Source organism: Camelus dromedarius, chromosome 5 (assembly GCF_036321535.1).
Source record: "Camelus dromedarius isolate mCamDro1 chromosome 5, mCamDro1.pat, whole genome shotgun sequence".
Classification (NCBI taxonomy): domain Eukaryota; kingdom Metazoa; phylum Chordata; class Mammalia; order Artiodactyla; family Camelidae; genus Camelus; species Camelus dromedarius.
Window position 1 is genome coordinate 13,304,613 of NC_087440.1, and position 26,706 is coordinate 13,331,318.

General features: G+C 47.5%; 1 protein-coding gene across 1 annotated transcript in view; it reads left to right on the forward strand.

Moving 5' to 3' along the window:
* Positions 1–2,749: 2,749 nt before the first annotated feature.
* ONECUT1 (one cut homeobox 1) overlaps positions 2,750–26,706 on the forward strand; it is a 32,454-nt gene continuing 8,497 nt past the window's right edge. The window contains exon 1 of the mRNA XM_031453023.2: positions 2,750–4,116. Coding sequence (XP_031308883.1) covers positions 3,012–4,116 — 1,105 coding nt within the window. The 5' untranslated portion in view covers positions 2,750–3,011. The remainder of the gene's footprint in view (positions 4,117–26,706) is intronic.

Here is a 26,706-nt window from a genome sequence, read left to right on the forward strand (position 1 = left end):
ATACCCATCACATGTTCTTAGTAATAGGAAAGTTTTCCAAGACTTTAAGAATAAAATGTTTCTTAAAAACCACTGCAATGCAGTCAACCACAGGAAAACAAAGGTTAAATAAAAGACATGAATAGCCAACAGCCAAGAAAGATCAGGGAGATTTGCAAACTCCCAAAGCAAGTCCTTCACACCCATTAACCCAATATATATAATACTTATACAAATTTTTACTTTGGCTCCTCCTCTAGGGACCAGCACCGAACCAGACCCGTTTTCATAAGGGGACGGGGAGGAGTTGAGCTCACTTGATCCCAGCCTTCTTTAGGTAGACTCCAGGGGCTCAGCCAGGAGCCTCACATGAAGGAGGGTTTCCAGGATCAAGTCCCTAATTTGTTACACAAGGAGAAAACCATGAACAATGTGTGCACTTGATGGTATTTACTTCTTTCTTTTAAATAACTGCCTTTTGGGAAGAGAGTTGTTATAAAGGCAAAGCAATCATTGGGGGGGGTATTAAAATATGAGGTGGCAACAGTTTAGCCCAATGTCTGCCTTCTACTTTAACCCATTGTTTGGTCTCATACGAGTGCTGCATGCTCTATGTTGTATGAAAAGAGAACAGAAACAATAAGGAACCAGTGAATCAGCTTCCCACCAACATATTGTGATCCACTAGGCAAAAAATATGTTTTATTCTTCTGTGTATGTGTGTACGAATAGACAGACGTAGACACAAGTTTAAATAGAGTAATTTTGTTTTCTAAGTTCCTTTATGTCAGTGTATTTTTTCCCAAAGACTTACTCTCTGGAGGTTTTAAATTCCTATATATTCATTGTGCAAGTTGATGCTAAGTCCATTGAGATAGACCCTCATTTCCAGAGCTTCCATAGGCATTGTTTGGACCAAATAGAAGCGTCTCTGGTGATGAAACCAACCAGGTTAACTGATTTTAGGGTATGACCACTTTCAAGAAAGTCAGGTAGAGTGAAACCATTGGCCTTGACCTACCTTGATCATGATGTTGCCTGAGTTGTGGCAGGGACCTGGGCAAAGAGATGGGCCCCTTCATGCCTTAGCTGGTGTGAAGTTTCCCCCAAGGGTTCACTGGCCCAAGCTTTTGCCTTAAGGGACTCAGCTATCACTACTACTACCATCCCACCACCCTGGTTTCTCCTAGGGTCTGGGAACATTTCCATCAGAGACACCAGTGGTGGGCACCGATGGGTGCCCCAGGAACGGAACATAGAGTTTGAGTTTGGCCCAGTGGAGTCCACATAAATTTTTTTCCATACCCAAGCCCAGATACTTAGGCTTTAAGAAGCTGTCCCTCATTGTGACCACCGCTTGCCCGGGGCTGAGGCTTGGAGCTGACCGGGTCGTAACTGCCAAAGGTTGGACAATGGGCACATCTGTCCTTTCTCTGAGGGATGAAAGCACCTAAGCGGACACGCTCTGCCTTTTGTTACGGATTTTTTCCTTTCTTTTGTAAAAGAAAAGAAAGCCGCGGCATGTGGCGACCGGGTGATACGTCCCACACTGGGGGCTTCCCCTTGCGTCCCCACCGGCCCAAGGACCAGGTTCGATTCTGGATTGGAGCGTGATTGTAGGAAGCGAACAATTAGGCCCGAAGCTGAATTGATTTTCAGATCTGGAGGCTTCTCGCTGGGACGCCGGGAAGAGGGCGTCCCTACGGGCCATAGCAGAGACTGGTGCGCCTAGTCCACCCTGCCGGCGTCTGTCCTTCCGCAAGCAACGGCCTCTGGGTGCCTTACCAGGAGGGCCATGAAGAAACCTCCGGAACAGCCCGAGAACCCAGAAGTTAACATAGAAACCCCCCAGGGCGCGCGCGTGCGCGCGCGCGCACACACACACACACACACACACACACATGCCAAGTCATTCACGAAGCTGGAGCGTTGCCTTAATTATCAGCTGAGCTGGAGAAGGACCCAGGCGGTGGAGGACAGCAAGGTATGGCCGGGGCCGGGACTCTTGGCACTAAGCGCTCCTTTTCTCAGATCTTGGAAGAGGAAGGGTGGGCAGAGTATTAACAGGAAAGACAGAGATTGTCGGGTCAATAGCCACTAGGTTGACCAAGGCCTTCAGGATATTTGCTCCCTTCCCTTCTAAAAGGCCAAGCACCTGAAGATGGGGAGAGCATGGACTCCCAGAAGACCTCCCAGGAAATAGGCCAGGGTGGAAGGAGTGATGACACGAGCTAAGGCTCCCCGGGGCAACCTGCACCGGGAGGCAGCAACTAATGAGAGGGGCGATGGCTCTCCAGGCAGAGTGCGCCACTCGGGATGCAAACCCCAGCAAATGCAACGAGCGGCTGGGAGGAGAGCGCACCCCAGCCAGGGAGCCGAGAAAAGGGCAAGTTTCCCAGGGTTGCAGTGGCATCCCCAGGTCGCGCTCTACGTTAAGCACTCGCAAGTGCGCGCCGCTTCCTCGCAACCCCCTCCACTTGTACAGGGACGTCACGGGCCGCGCGCGCGGGGACTGAGGGGGCGGTGCCGATTTGCGCGCCTGCGCGCTTCGCCCAGCGGGCGTGAGGGCGGGCCACGGCGGCCGTGGCGGCGGCGGTGGAGGAACAGCGGCCGCAGAGTCTGCAACAGTAACCGAGCCATGGCTGGAGCTGGCCAGCGGCGCGGGCAGGCAGCAGCCGCGGAAGGCGCGCGGGCTGCGTCAGGGGAGCCGGGGGCCTCACAATTCTAAGAAGGAGAGGGGCGAGAGGGGACCGGGGGCGGGTGGGCTGGGGGCAACGCGCTCGCCCAAGGGCGCGGATCCTTTTTGGAAATTAATATTAAAAAAAAAAAAAAAACGCCGAGGACTCTGAGGGGAAGGTGGGGGCAAGAGGAAAGGCGAGACAGCTGAGAGGGAGACAGAGCCCCACACTGAGAGGAAGGACGGAAGGCAGCAGTCGCCAGCAGCCGATGTGAAGACCGGACTGCGTGCGCCCTTCGCCGCCTCTGCCCAGCCTCATCGATGTTGTGTCCGCCGCCCGCTCGCCCGGATCACGATGAACGCGCAGCTGACCATGGAGGCGATCGGCGAGCTGCACGGGGTGAGCCATGAGCCGGTGCCTGCCCCTGCCGACTTGCTGGGCGGCAGCCCCCACGCGCGAAGCTCCGTGGCGCACCGCGGCAGCCACCTGCCCCCCGCGCACCCGCGCTCCATGGGCATGGCGTCCTTGCTGGACGGCGGCGGCGGCGGCAGCGATTACCACCACCACCACCGGGCCCCTGAGCACAGCCTGGCCGGCCCCCTGCACCCCACTATGACTATGGCCTGCGAGACTCCCCCAGGTATGAGCATGCCCACCACCTACACCACCTTAACCCCTCTGCAGCCGCTGCCGCCCATCTCCACAGTCTCGGACAAGTTCCCCCACCATCACCACCACCACCATCACCACCACCACCCTCACCACCACCAGCGCCTGGCAGGCAACGTGAGCGGTAGCTTCACTCTCATGCGGGATGAGCGCGGGCTGGCATCTATGAATAACCTCTATACCCCCTACCACAAGGACGTGGCCGGCATGGGCCAGAGCCTCTCGCCCCTCTCTGGCTCCGGGCTGGGCGGCATTCACAACTCCCAGCAAGGGCTCCCCCACTATGCCCACCCGGGCGCTGCTATGCCCACCGACAAGATGCTAACCCCCAACGGCTTTGAAGCCCACCACCCGGCCATGCTCGGGCGTCACGGGGAACAGCACCTCACGCCCACCTCGGCCGGCATGGTTCCCATCAACGGCCTTCCTCCACACCACCCCCACGCCCACCTGAACGCCCAGGGCCACGGGCAACTCCTGGGTACGGCCCGGGAACCCAACCCTTCGGTAACCGGTGCGCAGGTCAGCAATGGAAGTAATTCAGGGCAGATGGAAGAGATCAATACCAAAGAGGTGGCTCAGCGTATCACCACCGAGCTTAAGCGCTACAGCATCCCACAGGCCATCTTCGCGCAGAGGGTGCTCTGCCGCTCCCAAGGGACCCTCTCGGACCTGCTGCGCAACCCCAAACCCTGGAGCAAACTCAAGTCCGGCCGGGAGACCTTCCGGAGGATGTGGAAGTGGCTGCAGGAGCCGGAGTTCCAGCGCATGTCTGCGCTCCGCTTAGCAGGTGAGCGGGCCAAGGAGCTGGGCGCGCAGGGAGATAAATAAGGTGTTCGGGAAACTGAAGGGACCCAAGGAGGCAGGGAAGGAGAGAGATCTGTGCACGCTTCATCCCGTCCTCCTTTCCCGGAGAAGGGGGTCCCTGGGCCTGAAAGAGCCAGAGCGTGGCTCCTGGAAACAGACAACCTCTTCCAGGAATCAGTGAGCTGGCCTGTGGAAGGCTCCGGAGCTGAGCGGCCGGCCTGGGTGCCTGCGGGTGTGCATTTGTGCTGGGAGACAGCGCAGGGAGCTCTCACGGCCATAGGTGGAGAGAAATCTCAGCACCTGGCTGAATACAGCCTTTGCCTCACTTCTGGTTTCGGTACTCCGGGTTTGGGAAGAGGGAGGTGACATGTGCGTGTACCAGCACTCATGCTGTCAAGTATCCCTGGCACATACCTGGGAGCTGGGCTGAAGCGCGCGGGAACTGCTCTCCAATGTTTGGCTGAACTCGCTGTGGTGACCCCCTCCCATGCTCACTCTAGTGTTGTGGATGCTGGGGGTGAGGGAGCGCACTTTGAGAGTTCCAGCAAAAGGTTCCAGCCGCGTGGCGAAGAGTGTGTGGCGCAGACGCTTTGTGAGGGTTAGCACGCACTCTACGCTTGTGACTGACTGTAGAGAAGGAGGCAGACCGTGCCAAGGTCCGGATAAGGGCGCCAAGTAACAAGGGAGCTTCCAGCTGAGCCCAGGGACCGCCTTGGCTGCCGACTTGCTTAGGACTTCGTGTTTTGTTTTATTCCTCTGCATGAATTTTCGTCTGAATCCCCGTGCAGGGGGTGGGGGAAGAAAACAAGTCTGCAAGCAGAGGTCTCCTGGGCCCAAAACCCCGAGGCCCTGATGTTTCGTAGTTGGGCTGGAAGGTTTCTGCGGCTCTGCATAGACACAGTGCCTAGCTCCTCCAGCCTCTCTAGGCCAAGGTACCGGGAAGGCTCTGGCCGGCTTACTGGCAGAAGGGACAACTGAGACCAGCCAGCCTGAATCATACGGGGGATTTCAAGCAGATTCGGCGACCCCCTAGAAGCCAAGGGCAGCCGAGGGTGGACTCGGTTTGATGAGACCCGGGCTTTGTTGATTGACTCCTGGGTCCATGCCACCTCTCCCCCACCCCCACCTGCCCCCTACCCAATCTCAGCCCGGCGTCCTAGCCTAGTCCGGGCTAAGAAAAAAGTAAAAGCAGGAATGAGGGTTTGTTAATTAACTGATCGTTCTCCATTAATTCGTCCCTGGAGAACGAGAGACAGTCAATCCGCTCAGAGCCGGGGGCACTGAGCCGTTTCACAGTCTAAAATCAAAGCGAGAGGCCAGGGCCCCCTCCCCCACCTCGGGCGGGCCAATGAGAAGCTAGAGGGAGGCAGGTGCCGGCGTGCCCGCGACTCCAGCCGGGATACAACCCACAGCACTCCTGGGGTCTGGGCTCTAGTGGCCTCCCTGCCCGAGCGCCGCGCAGACTAAGCCTTAGCCTCGCCAGGTTTTCCAGCCCAGCCCCGCGCTCTTTGGCTCCAAGCAAAGTCCCCAGGCGGACTCGCAAACTGCGCCCAGAAACCAGGAGAGGCAGGGGTAAGGGGAAGGGAGGGAGAAGAAAAAGGATACCCTCTGGGGCTCTCACGGTTCCACTCTGTAGCTCTGTGTGCAGCTACCAGATCGCCCCCTACCCCGTGGGCTGACCGAGATCCGAGGGCAGCCAAAGTTTTAGGAGTGATGTTCGAAAAGGCTTTGCCTGACTGCTCCGCCTTTCCCGGAGCCCAAGGTGGTCAGTGCCTTTTCACACGCCCGTGACAGCCTGGTTTCATGACCTCTTACCGAGGCAGTGCCCACACAAGCCGGTTAGTGGGGTTTAGGGGAACGGAGGAAGAACGGTGGAAATTGAGAGCCATTACCCCAGAGAAACTCGTTCCCCATCCCCTACCTCCTGAAGGCTCTTGCTCAGGACTTCAATGACTATCCTTTCCCCACTGCCTCCTACCGCCCCCTGGAAAGGCAAGCTGACAAGTTATGTTCAGAGACTACCCCGGAGCCCTAGAAATCCGCCCTAGCTCCCTGCCCTGTACCGGCGCCCTCTGACCTCCTCGCGTGGGCGGCCCTTGTACTGCAACCTGCACACGGGAGGCGCGGGCGGCATGCCGGTCGCGGTTGACAGGACCCAGGAGGTTATCGAAGGGGCCGCTGCCTGGCACACAGCAGCCCGTGGCGAATCATGCCCAGCCTTTTCCTCGGAGGTGAGGGGGAGGTAAATCAGAGACTCCAGCGAGACAAGCGTTTGGCGCCAAAACCCAAGCTAGCTCCACGTCCTAAAACCAGAATGCAGCGTCGTCGCTTCCATTTTCCTTTCTTTAACTTCATTAAAGGGGCGGGGCGGGCTGGGATCTACCCCATTACGTAGCAAGATCCGTGACTTGTTTTCAGATCACCGAAGAACAACGAGCCGTCCCGTTAATATTTTCATTTAGAAAAAGAAAAAAAAGTGAGGCCGTTTCCTGAACTGTTCGAAAGATCTCTGGTAGGCCCTGACTGCAGGTGACTTAAAAAAGATTGCAAGCTTGTTCGCTGTGGCTGTGGGGCATTGCAGCCGCCTCCCCACCGCCAGCTCCCTTGCAGCTTTGCTCGTTGTTGCACCCAAAGACCCGTCAAACTCGTTTCTACCCGAAGCGAGGCAGGGCCCATGGATGTTGGGTCCTTCACTCAACTCCCGATGTTGGCGGGTGAGTGGCTTCTTCGTGCCCCTCGCAGTACCCCAAGTTCCGAACAGCCTGCTGTGGAGGTCAAAACCCTCCGCACATGGCAGCGTGTTTGGAGAGGCGCTTTCTCTTTATGATATTATATCGGCTGGTGTCAGGCGGGAGAGAAGGAAAGTCTCAACAAATTAACTACCTTTAAAAAATCAATATATGTTCCCTGATTGTAATACTTGCTGCTGCCCCATTAAAGTGCAGCGCAACCAGGCTCGCGCTGGGTCTCATTCCAGGTGGGGAGGGCAAGATGGGCTGTGCGGGTGGGTGGGTGCCCCGCCTCTGACGTAGGTGCCTATTAAGACGCTAGGAGATTAGTTTCCAATTAAAGATTCTAGAAGGCTGCGGGCCACAGTAGGGGAGCTGGCAGGGCAAGAAGAGGCTGCAACGTGCACCCACCAGTAGGTGCTGCACGGAAGACCCAGGAGACGAGGCTTAGGTCGGGCAAAGGTGGGTTTTGGACCACCCTGACCCTGCAGAACCTGGAGGCCAAGAAACCTCCAAACGGTGGCATCAGGGAGCCAGACCAGTCTCCAGCAACTGGGACTGCGCCCTTTCCTTGTCCGAGATTTGCCCCAGAACCACCTGGAGCAAGGCCTGGGCCAGGGAAGGGGGGCGGTGTGGCGGTCTGGCCAGGAGGTGGCCATGAGAAAGTCTCGCCCAGGCCAACCTGGGCCATGTTTGCCATAAGTGGCCTTGCGGCCTGGTTGATTGATAACTGGCCCCCCGCACAAGTCCATTTGCTTTTTGTTAATATTTATCCTGGCGGGTGACATTTCATCTGTCCCCTCACTTCCCTGGGCCCCAGGAGCCAAGCAGGAGTGCCATACTGGACCCTGGGAACCCCATTTCCCCAATCCTAGAAGATTCTGGGCTGGGAGAAGAGCCAGGACTGGGTGTGTGGGACGCGGGAACTGGAAGGGTTCCTGGGCCCAAGAGTAGGAGGAGAAGGTGCCAAGCCGACTGTTTCCCCTCCAGGCCCTGCATCTCTGCCCAGCGGGTCTTGCACAGTGCAGCTGATCCCAGACGGCTGCGGCATGAACAAAGGGCCCACAGGGCGCCGCAGATCTCAACCTTCTCACAGCCTGGGGGCGAGGGGGGCTGACTGCCTGGGAGGAGCGCCTCCTCTGAAGCTTTGTGGTAGCCTCCTCCCAGCATGGGCTAGGGGCCAGCCAGTTGTCAGGCAGAGGCCAAGGAGTCCCAGGGTCTCCCAACCAACTCAGGCCTAATGGTGGCCATGTTTCTGGGGAGTTGGCTAGGGACCCTACCCCCAAGCAGCCGAACAGGTCTCGCTGTTGGGGACAATCCCCAGAAGGCTCTGCGTGGCCCTTTCTCACAGCCCATGTCTGACCCTTCGAGGGTATGGGACAATAGTTGTCTCCTGCAGTCCCCATTGGGGAGCACAGAAACCTCAGGAAGAGAGAAAGGAGCGCATGGGGTTAAGAAATGTGTATATGATGAAGACTGGAGCAGATAGTTTTTGACTAGGTGAGGGAGACCAGCTGCTGGGGCTTGCGGAGATCTGACGGTTATTGTGTGGTGACCTAGTGTCAGTGCATCGCGGCCGCCTGAGACAATAAACCCTGCGGTCTGTTCGGAGGACTTGGCTCTTCCGCCAGCGGTGCAGCTCTAAGCGCTTTGGAAACACCAGGAGGGCGATCGGGGTCGACCAGAGCGACCCGACCGGCCCTGGGCGAAGACAAGTCACCAGAGATTCAGTCCTGCCATAGCTGTTTTGCAACTGGCACTTGGGATAGTCTGTGCCAACAATAGCACCGTTGTGTTGTAGCAGCAAAGCGACTTAAAGCCCAGCCTGCATTTTTCTTTATCTTCAAGCTGCGTGCGATCGCTCAGCGTGCCGCAGAGAGCTAAACTCCTGCTCTCTTTGGACTCACCTTCTCCTGGTAGTGGAACTGACTGTGCTGCAGTAGCTGCGGGCGCCCCCTGCTGACCGCGGGGCCAGGCACCCAGCAAGCCTCGGTGGTTCAATCCGCCACAGAAAGGAGATGGATGCCTGCTGAGACTTTGTTTTTAGAATATCGACGTCCTAGTGATTTTCAAAACAGTAACTGTTTTGATAGGAAAAGAGTGTAGTGGAGGAAGAAAAGGATAGCTAGTGGATATAACTTGGTCCTGAACAAACCCAACTGATGAGACAAAATTACCATTCCCCCAGTGTACCCTAGCTCTAACCTCTCAAAACAAAATGCATGTTTGGAATTTATATCCAAATTATAGTTTTTCTGGCATGTTATTATTTGAGAAAATCAGGGTCACAGTAGAGAAGGTGACCTTGGAAATCTGAATAGGAGGTTGGGGCTTGGGGTGTAGTGACAGGAGAGTGGATTAGCGTTTCCTTTGTTTTGTTGTTTCCCCGTCCAGCTAACTGACGGGGGTTAGAAGGCTTCCCTGAGGCTTTGAGCTTGAAGGTCTTTGTTTGCTCTCCAGTGGGGTTGATGAAAGGACTCTCGGAGGCCTACTGGCCTGCAGCCCCGGCACGGCGTCAGGACCCTGGACAGGGCTCCGCCTGCGTGTTCGTTTCTCTTCGCCCCTGGAAGGTGGCTAGGATGCCTTTGAATAGCCGTAGTGAGGAAACGAAAACTAACAGCTAATATTTCGAAGTTTATGAGAGATAGCTGAGGTCCCGCCAGGAATATACCCCAGCACAGCCAAGTAACGGGAAAGATCAAACCTATTCTTGTCGATCAGGTGGTTGATCTTTCCCTCCCTCCTCAGCAGCTTTCTGTGTGCATCTGAGTGCACGTGCACACCTGCTTATACAATCGGAATTCGAGTCCCTATGGGTGTGACAGGGGTTGGATCATTAAGCTAAAACGTTCAATTCAGTCCCTTTGATCCGTGCTGGGGAAAATCTATAGTCATCTTTAATCTACGAGGTCTTTAAGGAGGTTGTTACATGAGCTGTTTTGATGTCATCATTTCCACATTCGTGGCAAATTCAGCTAATCAAACAGATGCTGCTACCTAAAGTTCTCTGAAAAAAAAAATCACTCTCACAGAGTGTATTGGTAACATTTATTCTTGATTTCCTTGTAAGAAAGAAAACCCTCATGTCTAATGAAGGTGGGTAATTAAAAAGGAGGTTCCCGGGTGTCTTGCTCTTCAAAATCTATAGTTAGAAGCTTTGTCCTTCGAGTAACATTGCTCAGTGCTCTTTGTAAACTCCATACATTGGAATAAACACCAATTTAATATTGTAAGGCAACCAAGGAGCCTTGATGGATTGGATGAGAAGTGACTAGTTTCACTTCAGTCCACATTAAAACAGCAGAATTTCCATGCTTTTGGTAAAATTCAATGGTTCCCAAACTAGGTTAGCAACAGGGAGGGTCTTATTGAAGTCATGGTAGAGGATAGATTTCCTATCACTCTGGATAAAAGCATTCAACAAGTATTCATTAAATACTATTTTCATTATGTCTCTATTTAAATAAGATGAATAAGCACCTTTGGAAGAAGAAAGCCCCATTATTTTTACAAGAAGTGTCAGCGTCATAGAGTTCAGTAAAAAAAACAAAACAAACAAACAAACAAAAAACCAAAAACCTGATTTCTAATGTGAATGAATTTACTCTACAATCATAAATTCCTGTCTTCTATCAATAGATTTGCACAGATTTTTATTTTAACACAAGTATATTAATACTAATGAAGCTTAATTTTCTTTTGAAATGATAGGATTTGGATTAGATGACCAGACCAGTCATAGGGCAATTTGATTCTTTTGATACAAACATATGAATTTAGGTTTTATCACAGGGTCTTGCTTATAGAACCATCCACATTAAGTTCCTCCCAAAAGATGTTACATCATCATAAAGTTGGAACAAATTAGCTTCTAAAAATTTTCTTCTTCTTTAGGTGAGATAATTTGATAAGACAACAGCTGAACAGAACCAGATCCTGAAGTATAACCCACAGATTTGTCATGGCAATTGATAAGGAAGGAGATTGTGTCTACTGTGTACATTCTGTTAGTCAGGTGTGCTAATACACTGTGCTGGGCACATAGATGTCCTCACTTAATACTCACTGTCTATGTCAGTGGCTCCCAAATCTTGCTACACTTTGGAATCATTTAGGGATCCTTAAAAAATGATTTCTGGCAAAACTCCTAGATATTCTGGTGTAACTAGTATAGGGCATGGCTTAAGCATTGGGATTTTTAAGAGCTCTGAGGTGGTTTTAATATGCAGCAAAGTTTGAGGGCTACTAGCTTACAAGGTAGTTACAATCACTTTTCCTCTTTCTCTATTCAATGAAATTAAATAACTTACCTGTGGTAACACAGCTGAAAATCACTGAGGCCCTGAACTCAGGTTTCCCAGCTCAAAGCCCAGAATCCCCTTACCCTCCACTCTGCCTCATTTACTGATTCAGATCCACCAGGTCAGTGGATCCAGAGTGTGGAAATGTCTGATCCACTGTCATAAACACCCAGTCTAGGAAGGAAGTCTCTGCATAATAAAGGCCTTGGAATTAAAGTGTGTCTTCCCTCTGGGACTCTCAAAGAGAGGACTTGTGGAAACTTATTTCTTTTTTACTCAAGACTTATAAGAGAGACTTTTTATTGCTCTCTTTTGAAGAAGCAGCCAGAAGGAATTTGAGGTAGGAGGCAGTAACAGAGCTAGACATTGAACCCAAGTCTCTCCATCCATTTGTTCACTTAAACAATTATTGATGGGCAAGACCCATCTCATTAGATGTGTTCTGTGGGTAGGACTAGTCCACTGGGATCCACGTCTGGAGGAGGATCTAAAGGCCCAAACTTCCCATACTTTCAGGCATTGGTGTTCTGATCTGCACTTGCATTTCTTGAATTCACATCAGTGTCCGTCTTGCTATTCCAAGCTTCTTGTTACTCATGTTTTAGGACTCTGCACCAAGAAAATAATAAATTGACTTAAACTATATGTTGGCAATCATCCAGAGGGCAACTTAAAATTTCCGTCAAGCATCGCATGTTTCCAGTTATTCATGTTTCTCATCTCCCTTTGCATACGCATAGGGTACTCAGAATCGACAGTTTCTGAAATCCCTGCTTTCGTTTCACGTCTGGTGATGATCTCATGGTCCCAAAGAGAGGTTATCAAAGGAACATTATAAACTATGTGCTTTTTGCTTTCTTTCCTGTTGTCTTCTAAAACAGATCAATGGGGAAAATTAAATAAATAAACGAGCGAAGCGCGCCACCTAGTGACCCCCGTGATCACTGCAAGCGAAGTGCGTGAGAGGAGTGGCTAACGCAATTCAAGTATTGATGGAGTCACAAAAATCGTTCATTAAGGCAATTTAATCTTTGCTATTAAATGTCCTTTCAATTCATTTGGGGTAATTAAGATGCAGTTAAAGTGATTAAATTCTAATTACTTATGCTAGACAAAGACATATTTGTCACACTAATGCGGTTAACTAAGGACTCAGAAAGAAAGTTAACATTTACTTCAAATGATGCAACTGGAAAAATCAGTTCCTCTTTTCATCATTAATCCAGTGAGCTGGGTGATTATGTAATGGCACTACAAGCTCATTAAATAGGGGAAGTGCTGATTAAAATGACTGCTGGGAGGAAAACCTGAACCAGGAGTACCTCAGTACCGTTTGGTCAGCATTCTTTGCAGAATTACTTGGTGTTCTTTCCCTCCAAGCACCACCCCCCCCACCCCAAAGTAATAAACAGCTCCTGACTTTTATCCTGACATTAAAAGAGGGATGCCTCTTGGAAAGCTTTTATTGCCAGCCTGCAGACATTGTTAAACCAAAAGATATTTTTAAGTGGCAAATGGATTCTTGGGGTAGAGATGAGCAAGGCATTTGGGGAAGGGAGGGCGGGGGTTCCTGAAATTAACAGCTCCAGAGTGGAAATTTCCACCACAGGCTTCAGAAGGCACTCTCCTTCACACAAACACCCTTCCTATGAAGCAGTCCTTCTCCCCTCCCCAGTTGCTTTATACTGCCTCTGATGCTTGGGGACAGATTCCTCTGCACAGGATCGTGCCATGCTTGGTATGCGCACTCTGAAGAGCACTAAGTACCTCAGCTGCAAGTTGGTCTCTTGTCAGAGTTTTTCTACATTCACATGTAAAGCCATCTGAGATTATACACCAGCAGGTTACTGAGGCTGTTTTGCTCTAATATTCACAAACAGGTCCCAGCCTCTTACAATAGTTTAACTATAAGGACTCAGAAGAGGAGGAGGAATTGAAATTTCACTGCATCTGAAGTTTGCCTTCCTCACATAATAGCTTCTTAAGACCACACCTATCATTTGCCTGAGGGGATGATCCAAGGACAAGGATTGGGGATTATTTTCCCCAGGAGATTGGTGTCCTTTAATACTGTTAAATTTGCCTATTGAAAACTGAAATTTTGGAAATTGCATCTTTCCTCTATCTCATTGAAATTCAATGTTACTTCTGTTTACTTCACGAGGAAAGATGATGAATTTACCAAGTTCGTCAATCACATAAGTCAAACAACTCCCTTTTAAAAATAAATTGGCAGTTGTTTGAGTATTTACAGAGTCATTTTTAACTTAATAGATTGTGTTATGCCATCTTAAATTACTAAAACAAACATACTTTTAAAAAATCACTTGACTAAGAATCGTGAGCCCTGGAGACAGGTTCTTGCACTCATTTCTGAGAACTTGTCAAGTCATTTAACCTTTCTGATCCTCTGTCTCCTTAAATGTAGAGTGAAGGATTTGGCCTTAGGGTCCTTCTACATTCCACAGTCTATGATTGATTGCCTTCTATGATGACTGTATATCCACGACAGTCTCTTATCTCAATTTAGTGCTCTGTCCCAAAGTCAGGATTCAACAAGATATAAGGCCCAGGGGCCCACCTCTTGGGCAGAGTCTTGAATCAGGCTCTTCTGTCAGATGGCCAGGAGGAAAGAGCCAGTCCAGGCAGGAGTGCTGCCTTCTGGCACAAAAATGCTGCAGTCTGACAGTTCCTGTGTCCCCAGAACACAAGCTGTTGGTGAAGCTATAGATCATCAGGGATTCATGCATTGCTGCTGGGGACATAAAGTGGCATCATTGCTTCAAAAGATTTGGCATTATCTTAGAAACCTGAACCCACACCTGAACCAGGTCTACTCTTTGGTATATACTCTAGATAAACTCACAGGTGTTCCTGAAGACAAGTCCAAGGACTGTTTGTAGCAGCACTGTTTGTAAGAGAGAGGGAAAAAAAACCAAACACACAAACAGAAATATCCCAATATCCACTGATGAGGAAAGCAGGAATAAATGGTGATATGTTCATATAATGCAGTAGTGTACTGTGATGAAAGTGAATGAGCCACAGCTATACACACTAGCATAGTTGAGTCTTAGGAACAATATTGCATTAAAAAAAAAAAAAAAGAACAAGCTATAGACAATCACACCAGAACAATACCATTTTACAAGGCTCAAAAGCAAGCAATGCTAAACAACTTATTGTTTAGAGATGCATAAGAGTGCGGTAGAAACAAATTAGTAATGATCTCAAGTTCCTAAGAGTGGTTACCTCTGGTGGTGAAAGGCCAGAGATAAGAGGATAGAACACCCTTGTAGCTTCATGGGCAGCTGCTGTTGTAGTTCATTTCTTGGGTGCTGCCTTCACCGGTGTTCATTTTGTGCCTCTGCTTCCTGTCTTAAATGTACATGTTTTGTAAGAGGTAAACATTATTTAATTTTAACACTGGGTAGGAAAAAGACTGTTTCTGTCTGGTTCCCCAACCCAAACAACTTGGACCAAACAAACCTCAGGACATTTATGTTGTCATTTACACAGTTCCTAGCCCTGTACTGTCAGCCTTCTTAGGAATTCTGCTTGGCCAGTTGCAGACAGGGCATAAGAGTGAAAGAGGAAATTCCATTAGGTATGGAAAGCGGCCTTCTTTTGTTATTCTCCTGGGCACCAGCTATAGCATTGCTGTGCCCAGAGCTGGGTCTGGCAGATACAGTGGACTTGTCCTTTGGAACTCACAGTCTAATGGGGAAGAAAGACAAACAGCTGTTTCTTGGTTGCTTTTTTGTGCTAAGAAGGAACAGTTTGGCATATGATGAAGGGATAGTTTTGAAGATCTGGAAAAAGAATGGGACTTGGTCAGAAATGGAGGAAGAGGTTTTCAGGCAGAGGGAAGAACAGCCTATGTAGACACCCTGGCTGAAACCCTTTGCAGGAGATTTCTTGGATCTGAATTATTATATAGCTGGAAGCTTGTTTCTTCTCCAGCACGGCTGAGTGACACAATACTTTCCCATCAGTAACAAAAGCATTCTCCAAGGCTGTAGTTTTTTGTAGCTGGGGGCAGTGGGCAGGGAGCGCGGGGGCAGAGGGTTTCACATTCCTCTAAGGGTGCAAATCAGATTGGTGGTAGAAAGGTGGGGAGACACTATTTGCTGGTTAAAAAGCCTCCCAGGTGATTCTAATACAACTCCCAGTTGAGAATTAGAATATTGATATTGAGAATTTAAGAGCAAATAACTTATTTTTTGCCCCTTTATTATTTATTTTACCATTTTTCTGGAATAATCTATAGTTTCATAGCTTTATATGTAAATGTATTTTAAATGATATATAATATCATTGTATATATATAAATATTATATCATTATGTAACATTTTACTTCTTTTTATCTCTTCTGAGATCAAAAATTCACTCAAAAATTCAAGATTCCTCTAGGAATATTTATGTCCATACTCTCCTCCATCTGAAAAACTTTTACTGTTCTCTGAGTCCTTACTACTCAGTGTGGTCCCTAGACCAGCAGCAGAACCTGTAAGAAACGCAGACTCTCAGATTTCACCCTAGACCTACTGATTTGGAACCCGCATCATGACATGGCTGTATTACTCATTCAGAAGGTCCACCTGCCTTCATTCGCCCTTATGCTGATGGGGCTCCTCCTGGGTGCAAGGCGCTGGGTTCAGTGCTGGACCTCAAAAAGGCACAGTGTGCCGTATCCTGGGGGAGCTCACGGGAGGGTGTGTGCAGGTAAATGAACACTTACAGTGTCCCTGACGAGTGCTGGGATAAGTAGGAATACAGTTATGTGGGAGCAGGAAGAAAACTGGAAAGAAGACTGAAAAGAGACTGCAAAGGACTTTGTATGTCTGGCCATCCAAGGGACATGGCCCGTGACTGCAGGAGCTGAGGGACACTGTGGTCTCCAGTGGAGTGAAGTTGTCAGACCTGTGCTTTTGGAAGCCAGCCTGGTGTGAGACATAGGAGAGGCAGCAGTAGCAGGGGACTAGCAGGGAGGGTGGCCATAGATTATGAGGGTCTGGTTGTATGTCATTGTCAGCAGAGGTGGAGGAAGTGGGTGGGCAAAATTTGAAAGCTATTTCTAAAGTAAAATCGTGAAGACATCATGGAAGGCAAAAATGAAAGCAGAACTGACCCCTGTGGTTCTGACTTGAGAAGCTGGGTGCTTGGATACACTTTTAACCGTGAAGTGACTATGTAGATGTAAATACAAAATATAACTTTTCAGAATTGCCCACACTCTGATGCATATTCTGAAGAGAAGTGGACTCTCTGGCCTCTGCACAGATGAGAGATGTAAAATTTTGGTAGATTGTCTCTGCCTCATAAGACGGTGTCACATAATGGGGTGACATGATGTTAGTATGATGCTCATGAGATGAAGATTGTGGGGTCAGGCCCTTGGGTCTGACCTTTGCTTCCCGGTGTTGGTGGGCAGTGATGGCCCCCTCATTCCAGCCACCTGCCTGTGGTTGGGCACACAGGAGCCATGAAGACCCAGTGTAAACGGTTAGCTCACCTCTCTTCCTGAGAGCAGAGAGGCAAAAGTAGGCCCCAGCAGTGGTAGGTCAGGAGCCTTCTGCCTGTAAGCAAAGACAGCAGGAGAGGAGGGGTGAGCACAGACCTGTGGGGGCAGACAGTGTTGGCAAGTCTTGGATTTAGTCACTTTCAAGTCATTCGGGGATGGGAACTAACCATGCCAAGTCAAGAGTATTCTCATAAGAAAGCCAATTTTACTTTTCCCTAATTTAGTTTTCATGTTTGCTCCATGAATCCCAACTTTCAAAAAAGAATTGTTTTTAATTAATACATGTTCATTTTTGGAAATTTGCTATGTGCACATCATTTTTTAAAAGTTAAAGAACATGAAAATGTACACAGAGAAAACCAAGTTTTCCTCCTAAAGTATTTCTTCATTGCCCAGTTCCCCTCCCCTGTTGGCAACTCCTGTTACCAGTTTCTCATGTACTCTTCAGAGATAGCCTGTGGCTTTTCTAGTGTGTTAGCATGGGTGTGCATGTGTGGTTGTGCTTGAGTGTGTGTGTGTTAAAATAATCAAGAGCCTCTTCCATCTCCTAGACAATAACTTTCTAGGGAAAAAAGTAAATGCCTCTTGCTTCCTTTAATTCTGCTCTTTTGACTGACAGTTATATATATATTTTTTCATGCCTAGCAAAGTACTGCCTGGTACAACTATCTGAGCAATGAAAGAGTTGCACAGGGTGACCACTCTTCTGGGTATACTGAAAATGGTTTCATGTGCTTCAGTGGCAGTCCCTTTACCAGCTCTCTTATAAAGGACAACTCTATGTATGCATGTTGTTCAAAATCTAAACTGATAAAATACATTCTATCTCCCACCTAGCCTCCCTATTGTTTTTCAAGTCAAATGGATCTTTTATATAAGTGATTTCACCAGGTTTCTTTCAGAACAAAAACTTTTTTTTATGATTATGGAATTATGTCTGATATAGTAAAACAAAAATTACAAAGCTAAACCCACAAAATTAAAAATAAAGTCATAGATTTATTCTCAAAACAGATTTCTACAATTAAGATAACTCTGGCCTGAAACAATTCCAGTAATTAGGTTAATCTTCTGTATTGTTTGGAATTTGATAATACGTTTGCATGCAATTACTAGGAAATTTTAATTTTTAATTCTATACTAATGTCTACATGATTAAAACATCAGGATTTTTGTTTAATTTTTGTTTATTTTGTAAAGCGTCTTTTTAATTAAAGTGTAGTCAGATTACAATGTTGTGTTTATTTCTGGTGTACAGCATAGTGATTCAGTTATACGTATATATATATTCCATTTCACATTCTTTTTCATTCTAGGCTATTACAAGGTATTGAATATAGTTCCCTGTGCTCTACAGTACAGCGTCCCTATTTTAAAGTAATACAACGCAAGTGACATAGAGCCAACCACTGTATAACCTGAGAGCACTGCCTTCAACACAAAGGTGGAGATTTTTTCCGAGTTCATTGTCATACTGTGTATATACAATTTTGGATCCTACTTTTGTCCTGACATGGCCCTAGTAAATATTTTCTTACCATTGTTGCATGCTTACCATGTCCAAGTACCTTTTATCTTTTTTTTGTAATTTACTTTATAATTCCAATCCTTTTTTAAAATAACTCTTAAAAGTAAAAGTATTACTACTAATCAAGAAAAAAGATGACAAGAATCACCCATAACACCCCTGCACAGAGGTAACCCCCCCATTTTTTATGAATATCTTTGCAATCTTTTCTCAATGTGATGATACATACATGCTATAACTTTTTAAATTAAAAATCCCATGTTATTAAATTTATGATAGAATATTTTAAAATACATCAAAGAATAATGGAGACAAGAAAAAGCCCTGGTAATTCCACCATCCCTGCCCCCTCCCAAATGCCTCACGTGTGAGGTTTATTCATTCAGCAGATATGTGCAGACAGGATGTTTACAGTCTGCAAGACAGCAAAGAGGTAAAAGCACGCCCTCTGCTCTCAGAACACTCCAGGTCAGAAAACATTCTGCATGTTTTGTGTTTTACAGCTATGCTATTATTTATCCAATCCCCTATTTTTGGACACTTAGGTTGGTCCATAAATTGATTGGGTAAACATAAATTTTTATGAATGTATAATATTTCAGACATGTCATAATTTGCTTAACCTCTCTAACAACCTTTTCTATCATTTGGACATTTCAATGATTCAGGTTTTTTTGTTCGGTTTTGTTTTTGTTTTTATTAATCAGTGAGACAGTAGTCAGCAGTGTTACATGAAACTTTACGGGATGTCTATTTTCCTCTTTCAAAAATAATTTTTCTCTAATTATTAAAGTAATAATGCTTAATGTAGAAACTTTGGAAAATATGAAACACGATAACCAATCCAACAGAATCAAATCATCCATAACCCCAAAATGATACCTGTTTATATGTTGGTTTGCCTCCTTCTAGCTTTTTAAAAGTAGAAAAATAAGATACATTTAAAATTTTTATTTTTCACAAAATTGAGCTCATTTAAAGAATTGACAATCAAACTTATTTCAGTGTCATTAAATGCTATTCAAAAGCATGATTTTAAAATTTTTCATTTGGACATTTTTTTCAAAATTTTCACAAAAGGTACAAAAATAAAATGGTACAAAGAACATCCATATAACATTTACCCCACCAGCTGCCCAACTGTTAACATTTTGCCCCGTTTGCTTTATCATCTGTGCACACGTGCTTGCTTGCCTTCTCTCCCTCTCTCTCAAGTGCACAGACATTTGAACCATTTCAGAGTTTGTTCCATACATCATGCCCCTCACCCTTACATACTTAGGAGTATATTTCCAAGAGCAGGGATAGTCCCTTATGTGGCCACAATTCACTTCTGTCCGTTGACCCAGCAATGTCCCTCAATGCATTGCTTGCCTCCAGTGCAGGATCCAGTCTGGGCTTAAGCTGTCATATCTCTTTTTTTCTTTAAACATTTCCACAGCAGTTTTTGTTTTGTTTTGTTTTTTTACCTTTTATAATACTGATGTGTTTGAAGAATACAGTCCCCACTTTTAAAAAAAGATATTTCTCATTTTGTGTTTATCTGATGTTTCCTCGTGGTTAGATTGAGGTGGTGCTTTCTTGCCCAGAAAGCTAACGGGGTGAGGAGTGTCCTTCTCAGGGGACCACATCTGGAGGCCCATGAAGTCTGTCTGTCTTTCTCTCACTTTACTGGTGAGTTAATTTTGATCACCGGTTAAGGTGTTGCCTAATTTCTCCACTGTATAATCACTTTCTCTCTCTCTCTCTCTCTCTCTCTCTCACACACACACACACACACACACACAGATACACACACACAGAGATACACACACAGATACACAACTAATAAGCAATCTGTGGGGAGATACTTTAAGATCATGTAAATATCTACTTCTCATAAAAATTCCCCATAGATTTAGCATCTGTTGATTCTTGCCTGACCTACTCTTTATCGCAAAGTTTTCAAAATGATTTTCCACCTCCGGCACTCCTGCCTTGCTGACAGTCAGCTCGGCTTTCTTCTGTGAGCACGAGCCCCTTCTCTCTCGTTTACCTATCATGTGTTACTGGTGTACTCACGCATTCCACTCCTCCCAGGGGTTTATAATCGAGGCTGTCCTTTCCTATTTTGATGCCCATACTGCCTCAGATTTGACCAGTGAGAGCTGCTTTAATCTGGCTCCTGTGTTCTTGTGACATGCTTCCCATCTTTCTTTTTTCTCTTCTTTTTTTTTTAAAAAACTTCTGGCATCATAATAAGATGTCTCAAGCTCATCCCGCCTACCCTACCCCAGCCCTAGAATCTGCCCCTTCTTTGATGAGCCCTGGTTTATTTCGGTGAAGAATGGTATTAGAGATCAAGAAGGCCTGGGCACTAGGTGTGCTCATGTCTGCTAGGGTGACTGTTTTTTAGCTCCCTCAGAAAAATCCAGGAAAAAAAATGCATGCATTTTTACACACATACACACAAACACAAGTATACATATGCACTCAGACATACATAAACGCATGTGCATATAAACATGCTGACAGACATACTTTAAAAATCATGAGTTCACACCATGACCTCATGATTGCAATATATCCCCATAAGATTTTTTCTTGCCTATCTTTATTCCATAATTATATGTCCCTTCCTTTACAGTGAGAAACCTGGCACCCAATACCATATCCCCACCAACCCCCACAACCCACACACACAGTTATTCATTTGCTCAATCCTGTAATATATCTAAGATAATTTCAAAATTGCTCACCCACACCCATAAAATAAACCTGCTAAAATTTTTCACTAGTATTCATTTTCAATTCTGCCCCTGTATGTAAGCCCGGCATCACTTGGAAACTTGTTAAAATCTTACTGATTCGAAACTCTGGGGTAGAGCCCAGTAATCTGTGTTCTAAGAGATTCTTGACATGGCTGAAAAGCATGCTAAAGCACAGCCCAAAATATGCAGCATGGGTTTGTGATGTGTGTATGTGTGTGTGCCTTCATCCCACATGTTATTATGTAAAATAATACTTTAAACGTGTCCTAAACGTAACAGCCATAAAACAGGTCCAGTTTGGACTAAGCAAGGTCCTTCCCTTAGTTTGGGTGTGAAAGTGTGATGTAAAGAATATAAGGCCCCCACTTTTTTCTGCTCCTGTGCCAGCTCAGGGGCTAATTGGGAGGAAGGGGGAGGCGTGGGGATGAAGTACCCTCACTTGCCAGAGGGGGTGCCCTTCAGTTCTGCAGCTGCTGCCCCTCAGCCCTGAGCATTAGGCATTAGGAGGGTCTACCAGGTAAGGGCTTACAGCTGTTAATCTGATCCTTCCTTCCTGTTCTCACCCAACTTCTTCTTTCCTGAGAATCACAGAAGGAAACCCTCTGCCTCCAGCACTGATCACTGTGGATGCGTCCACCTCGGGGCCTGCCCCAGCCCCCCACATATCTGCTTCTTTTCCTCTGCACACTGTCTATGACAGCCAGTATCCTTGGATTTTACAGGGACAGTTTCATGGTGGAGAGAGGGGAAAAGGTGACCTGGACCTTCCCCAGCCCCAGTGGAAGATCCCCACCAAGATTTTCTAAACCTGAAATCAAAGGGATCACCTGGTGTTCTTAAAATACAGATTCCCAGGCCACACCTAAAATTCTGATTCAGCTGGTCTGAATTTTTGACTAGTGTGTGTGGGGTGCTTCTTCTGATCTTGCCAAGTTCTGAAACACTGGTCTAGGAGCAGGTGGCACTTCAACTTTATTCTAAATTACCTGGGAAGCTTGTTTAAAATGTTTGTGAGTCCCATTCTCTCTGAGAATCTGATTCAGTAAGGATAGGATGGGGTTCTGAAATGGGCATTTTGAACAAGCCTCCCTCCATGCTCCCAGGTGATGCTGGTGTATTTGACTCACACTTTAGCGTTTCTGCTCTGGACTCTAGACCCTGGTTACTCCAAGTGCCATTCTGGACCAGCAACTGAGCATCACTTGGGAGCTTGTTAAATGTGCAGAATCTTAGGCTCTACCCAGACCTGCTGGGTCAGAATATTCATCCTAACAACCCAAGTTTGTGCACTCCAGTTTGAGAAGTACGGATTTAGAACAGTGGCTCTCAGCCTTGGCTATGTGTTGGAATCACCCAGGGACCTTTAAAATATCCTAGGCCCAGGCCTCTGCTAGACTAAATAAGTCAGTAACTCTGGAGATAGGTCCCAGGCATCAGTGTTTTTGAAGTTTCTCAGGTGATTGCAATTTATAGCCAAGGCTAAGAACTTCTGAGGTTCTTTCCAGCCTCCCCCACTGCAGAATTCAGGCCAGCCCTGAAACCCAGGGAGAGAGAATGATACCTCTTACCCAGGAGTCCAGGGCACCAAAAGCCAGAGGTCGTACAAAAAGTCCAAGACCTGGCAGTTGCCAGAAAAAAAGACACAAAATGGTGTTTGGTTTCACCTTATTTATAAGGTATTCTTCATCTGAGCCCTTCATCCTTTGAATTTTAACTTAATTTCTCCAAGAACATTTCCCCTGGGATCATCTCATTAATTTATTGTTATGGTTTCTACCATACAGACTCTTTGTGGATATTTGCTGACATTATCCATAAATCAGATCCTTATCAACTCTGTTTGACTAAGACATATATGGACCGATCGCCAGCCAGACTTAACAAGAACAGACGCAGACAGTATCTCTCTGCCTTCTGATACCCAGTGCCCCCGGCCTGGCCACCTCATCTGGGTGGTCCTATTCCCAGCTCATTTCAATGCCCCAGCTCAAATCCAGCCCCTCCACACCTTCTGCTCTTCCAGCTCTGTTACTCCAGCTTCATCCCTACCTGGCCCTAAGCCACCTTCTGACTCAAGCACAGGAGTGGTGACAATACCAGCTTCCTTCACCAGGGCCCCAGTGCCACCCCCCTTCACTACCTTCTCAATGACAATTCAGAAATATCCCCCACAGTGCCATTAAACTGCTTCAAAATAATCACCCAGTGAAAGGGTTTAGATCTCATGGGACTTCATTATACGTACCCATTTTCAAAAGATAAGGACTTGTGTCTTAGATGTCTCCATTGTCTAGGCAGCCACATCCAACTTATTTATCCAACAAGGATGCTGGGTCTGCCAAAGAAATAACCTATGATCTACTCTTACGGAACTTGTGGTCTAGTGAGAGAGATGGATAGATAATAACTAATAATCTGGGGAGCTCTATGGGCACAGGAGACAATTCTCCCCGGATGAGAGAGGGGAAGGAGAAGGCTTAATAGAAAATGAGATGCTTGAGCTGGGCCTTGATTACACAAGGGAACTTTTGTATGGAAAAGAAAGAGAAGGAAGGGCATTCTGGGTGAGGGAACAGCTTGAGCAAAGGAACAGAGGTGTGAACATTCACTCATAGTGTATTTAGAACTGACTTCAGAGCAGTGTGGCTCAGTGTGGATGGTGGGTGGGCAGTTGTGGGTAGTGAGATAGGAAAGGTGGTTGGGGTCAGAGGGTCAAGGTCCTTGAACATCTTGACAGAGTAGCCACAAAGGGCTTTCCTCTCAGGCTTTCTGGGCCCTTGTGGGGCCAGTTGTATAATACACATGTCTTTGGGAGAATGGCATTTGCAATTGACTCTACAGACAACTTTCCAGAAACGCAAACAAGGAAAACCACTAATTTGAAATTAATTGTGGAAAGTGTCCGATGACTTAGCAAAAAAGTCAAAATGGTAGGTTATTTTTGAAGAATTTCCATTTTATAACTTTCAATTGCTGTGAATATTATAAAATATTATATATGGCTATTAATTAAAGAAACAGGATCAATAAACTAAGACTTACAGTTCACAATAGGCCTGTATGAGGTAGTAATGCATAATAAGCATGTGATTCATCAGGTCTGCCATTTGTTTTGACTGTTTTGCAGAATCAACATCATAACTATGGCATCGATATCATGCATTTCTAATTATTGAGGCCCAAACTATTGAAGGGCTCTTTTTTAGATGAGGGATACTGATGCAATAAAAACCCAAAGGACCAGGCATTAACAGAAGTTTAGGAATTTAAAAATCAGAATTTCGGAGCCAGCCTTTCAGAACAGAGTCACATGACCTTTCCTTACTAACTGAAGGAGCAGGTGTGAGGCAGCAGATTTTCTTCCCACTGGTCCTTTGGAAGCTGTGATGCAGGGATAGAGCTTTATGGAGTTAAGGGTCAGGTGGTCTGTGTCTTTTCTAGCGAGCCTCAGAAAGCTTGGAGCTGTGCTCAGGAAATGTATGCGTGTGGGCATGAATGGCCAGCGAGAGGACGAGGCAAGTATCACAGGGGTGTGAAAATCCTTTCATTCAGCAGGATTCTCAGCTCACTGTTCTGTCTCAGGTTCAGCCTGTGCCAGACGGAGCACAGAACAAACGAGAGAAGATGGGAGTTTGTGGGAGAGCTGAGATGAGATGAGAGTCTAGAATCACACAGAAAGGGCAGTTTGAGGGAGCATGGGAAGTGAGAGCTGGTGTGATTCCCTGATGTCCTCCCGTTCTGTGCCTGAGGAATACCTGGGTCCCACCTCTTCTGTACCACAACGACCTTTCCCACCTCACTTCCCACAACTGCTCACCCACCATCCACACCACCACCACCTCCTTCTCCCCCACGACTGCTGCCATCTCCCCCCCATTGCCTCCTCCCCCTACCATGCCGCCTCCTCCTCCCCTCCCATAGTACCACCACCTCCCCCCTCACACCATGTTCTCCCCCCGACACCACCTCCTCCCCCACACCATCAATGGGCCCCGTCCTAGCTCTGATCCCAGCTCCACCATTTACTGTCAGGGTGACCTTGGGTCAGCCCTTAACCTCTGAGCCTCAAGGCTGTTCATTTGTACACTAGAGATGTAATAGAACCTACCTCCCATAGCTGTTGAAGGGCATCATAAGGTGATACATGTATGGGGCTTAGCACAGGGGAAGCACCGTACGTTTCAGCTGATCCTGTTCCATCCCTCCCAGGTCCAGGCAGCTTCTGTTCTCCTTTGACCATAAAGTCCAGTAGCCCTACCTCTTGGGCTGCAGCTATGGGACCTTCCCTAGAGAAAAGAGGCTGGTGGGAAGATTTTCTATGCTATGTCCGGAAGGACTCCAGGCCGCAGCTGTCTGGGAAGGCAGTTCTCTGTGGTGGTCAGCTCAGTGATAGAAGCAAGCAGGGTCGGGTGGCGAGAGGTTTGGGTGACTTTTCCAATCTGAGTTTGATGGAGCAGACCTCTCCTGGCTTTAGCTCTTCCCAATTTTTCCTTTTCCTTTGGGTCAGCTCAGTTTCCTTCAGCTTCCTCTCAATGCCAATTTCCACATGGAGACAGTGTTCAGTGCTCCTCTGCACCCCTCCTGAAATAAGACTCACTCTGGTCCCTCTCTCAGGCCAGTGTGGGTCTCCTGTCCCCTTCACTGCCTGAACTCCCTGCATCTCAACTTCCATGCAGCCCGCGTTCCTGGATGGGCCAACCACAGCCCTTTCAGCCGTGGCTGGCACCCGGCCTGCTGCCTGGCTGGCCAGCTGCTCTGGCTCCGCTCACCATGGCTGTGGGTCCCCTGGGCTCCCTCACCAGCTGCTCCTGCCCATTTAACCATCCAGGGGAAAGTTTTCAGGATGTGTCCACTGTGCTGACATCTGCCTCCAGGGCACAGTACAGTTGGAGGTCCCCCAATTAACCAGCTGTGTGCCCATAGCCACATCACCTAACCTCTCTGACATCATTTCTTTTTCTACAGAAAAAGGCGTAATACCCATTTCTGCCTCACCTGAGTTTTATGGGGATCACATGGGAGGGTTTAATGGAGGCGTCGGAAGCACTGTAAAGCAAGATACAGGAGTGAGTGATAGTCACCATCCCTGACTAAGAACGTCTGCTCTTTGCATGTTTTTAGTGCATCTTCCATGCACATGCCTAGGAGAGTTTCCATAGGAGCTCCGGCTACCCGCAGACTCACAGACACCAGCAAAACTAGCTGGTGTCCAGCAGCTGGTATTGGCCCCACCTGCCTCACCTGGGCATCACAGTTTCCAGACAGTCTGTGCGGGAGTTCCCTCTCGGTGTAAAGGCTGCCCTTGGCTGTATCAGGTAGGAGTCACTGGAGTTGTGCTTTGTAGTGTGTCCTCTAAATTTGCCACTTAAGAGCTGCCTCATCCCCAGAACAACTGGGAACGTGACTTATACAAATACGCACAGGACAGTTAAATAACTCAAGGCCAAGCAGATAACCCAGCACTCCTGGAGTCTGAGGTCTAACCCTGAAGCTGTGACAGGACACCCACTGACTCTTCGATGTCCACCGGGTGGGGCCTGGTCTGTTAAACGGGCTCAGGAACCTGGCACATTCGTGTGCGTGGCTCCCCTTTCTTGTCTTGCTGAAATCTGTTTCATTCACATGCTTGTTCCTCCACATACATACATAGTCTTGTACAGTCTACTTTGTAAAAGCAGCTTCAGCTGTCAAGAGAGGGTGTTGGGAGGCTCAGTAGACATGAACAGCAACCCCCTTTGTC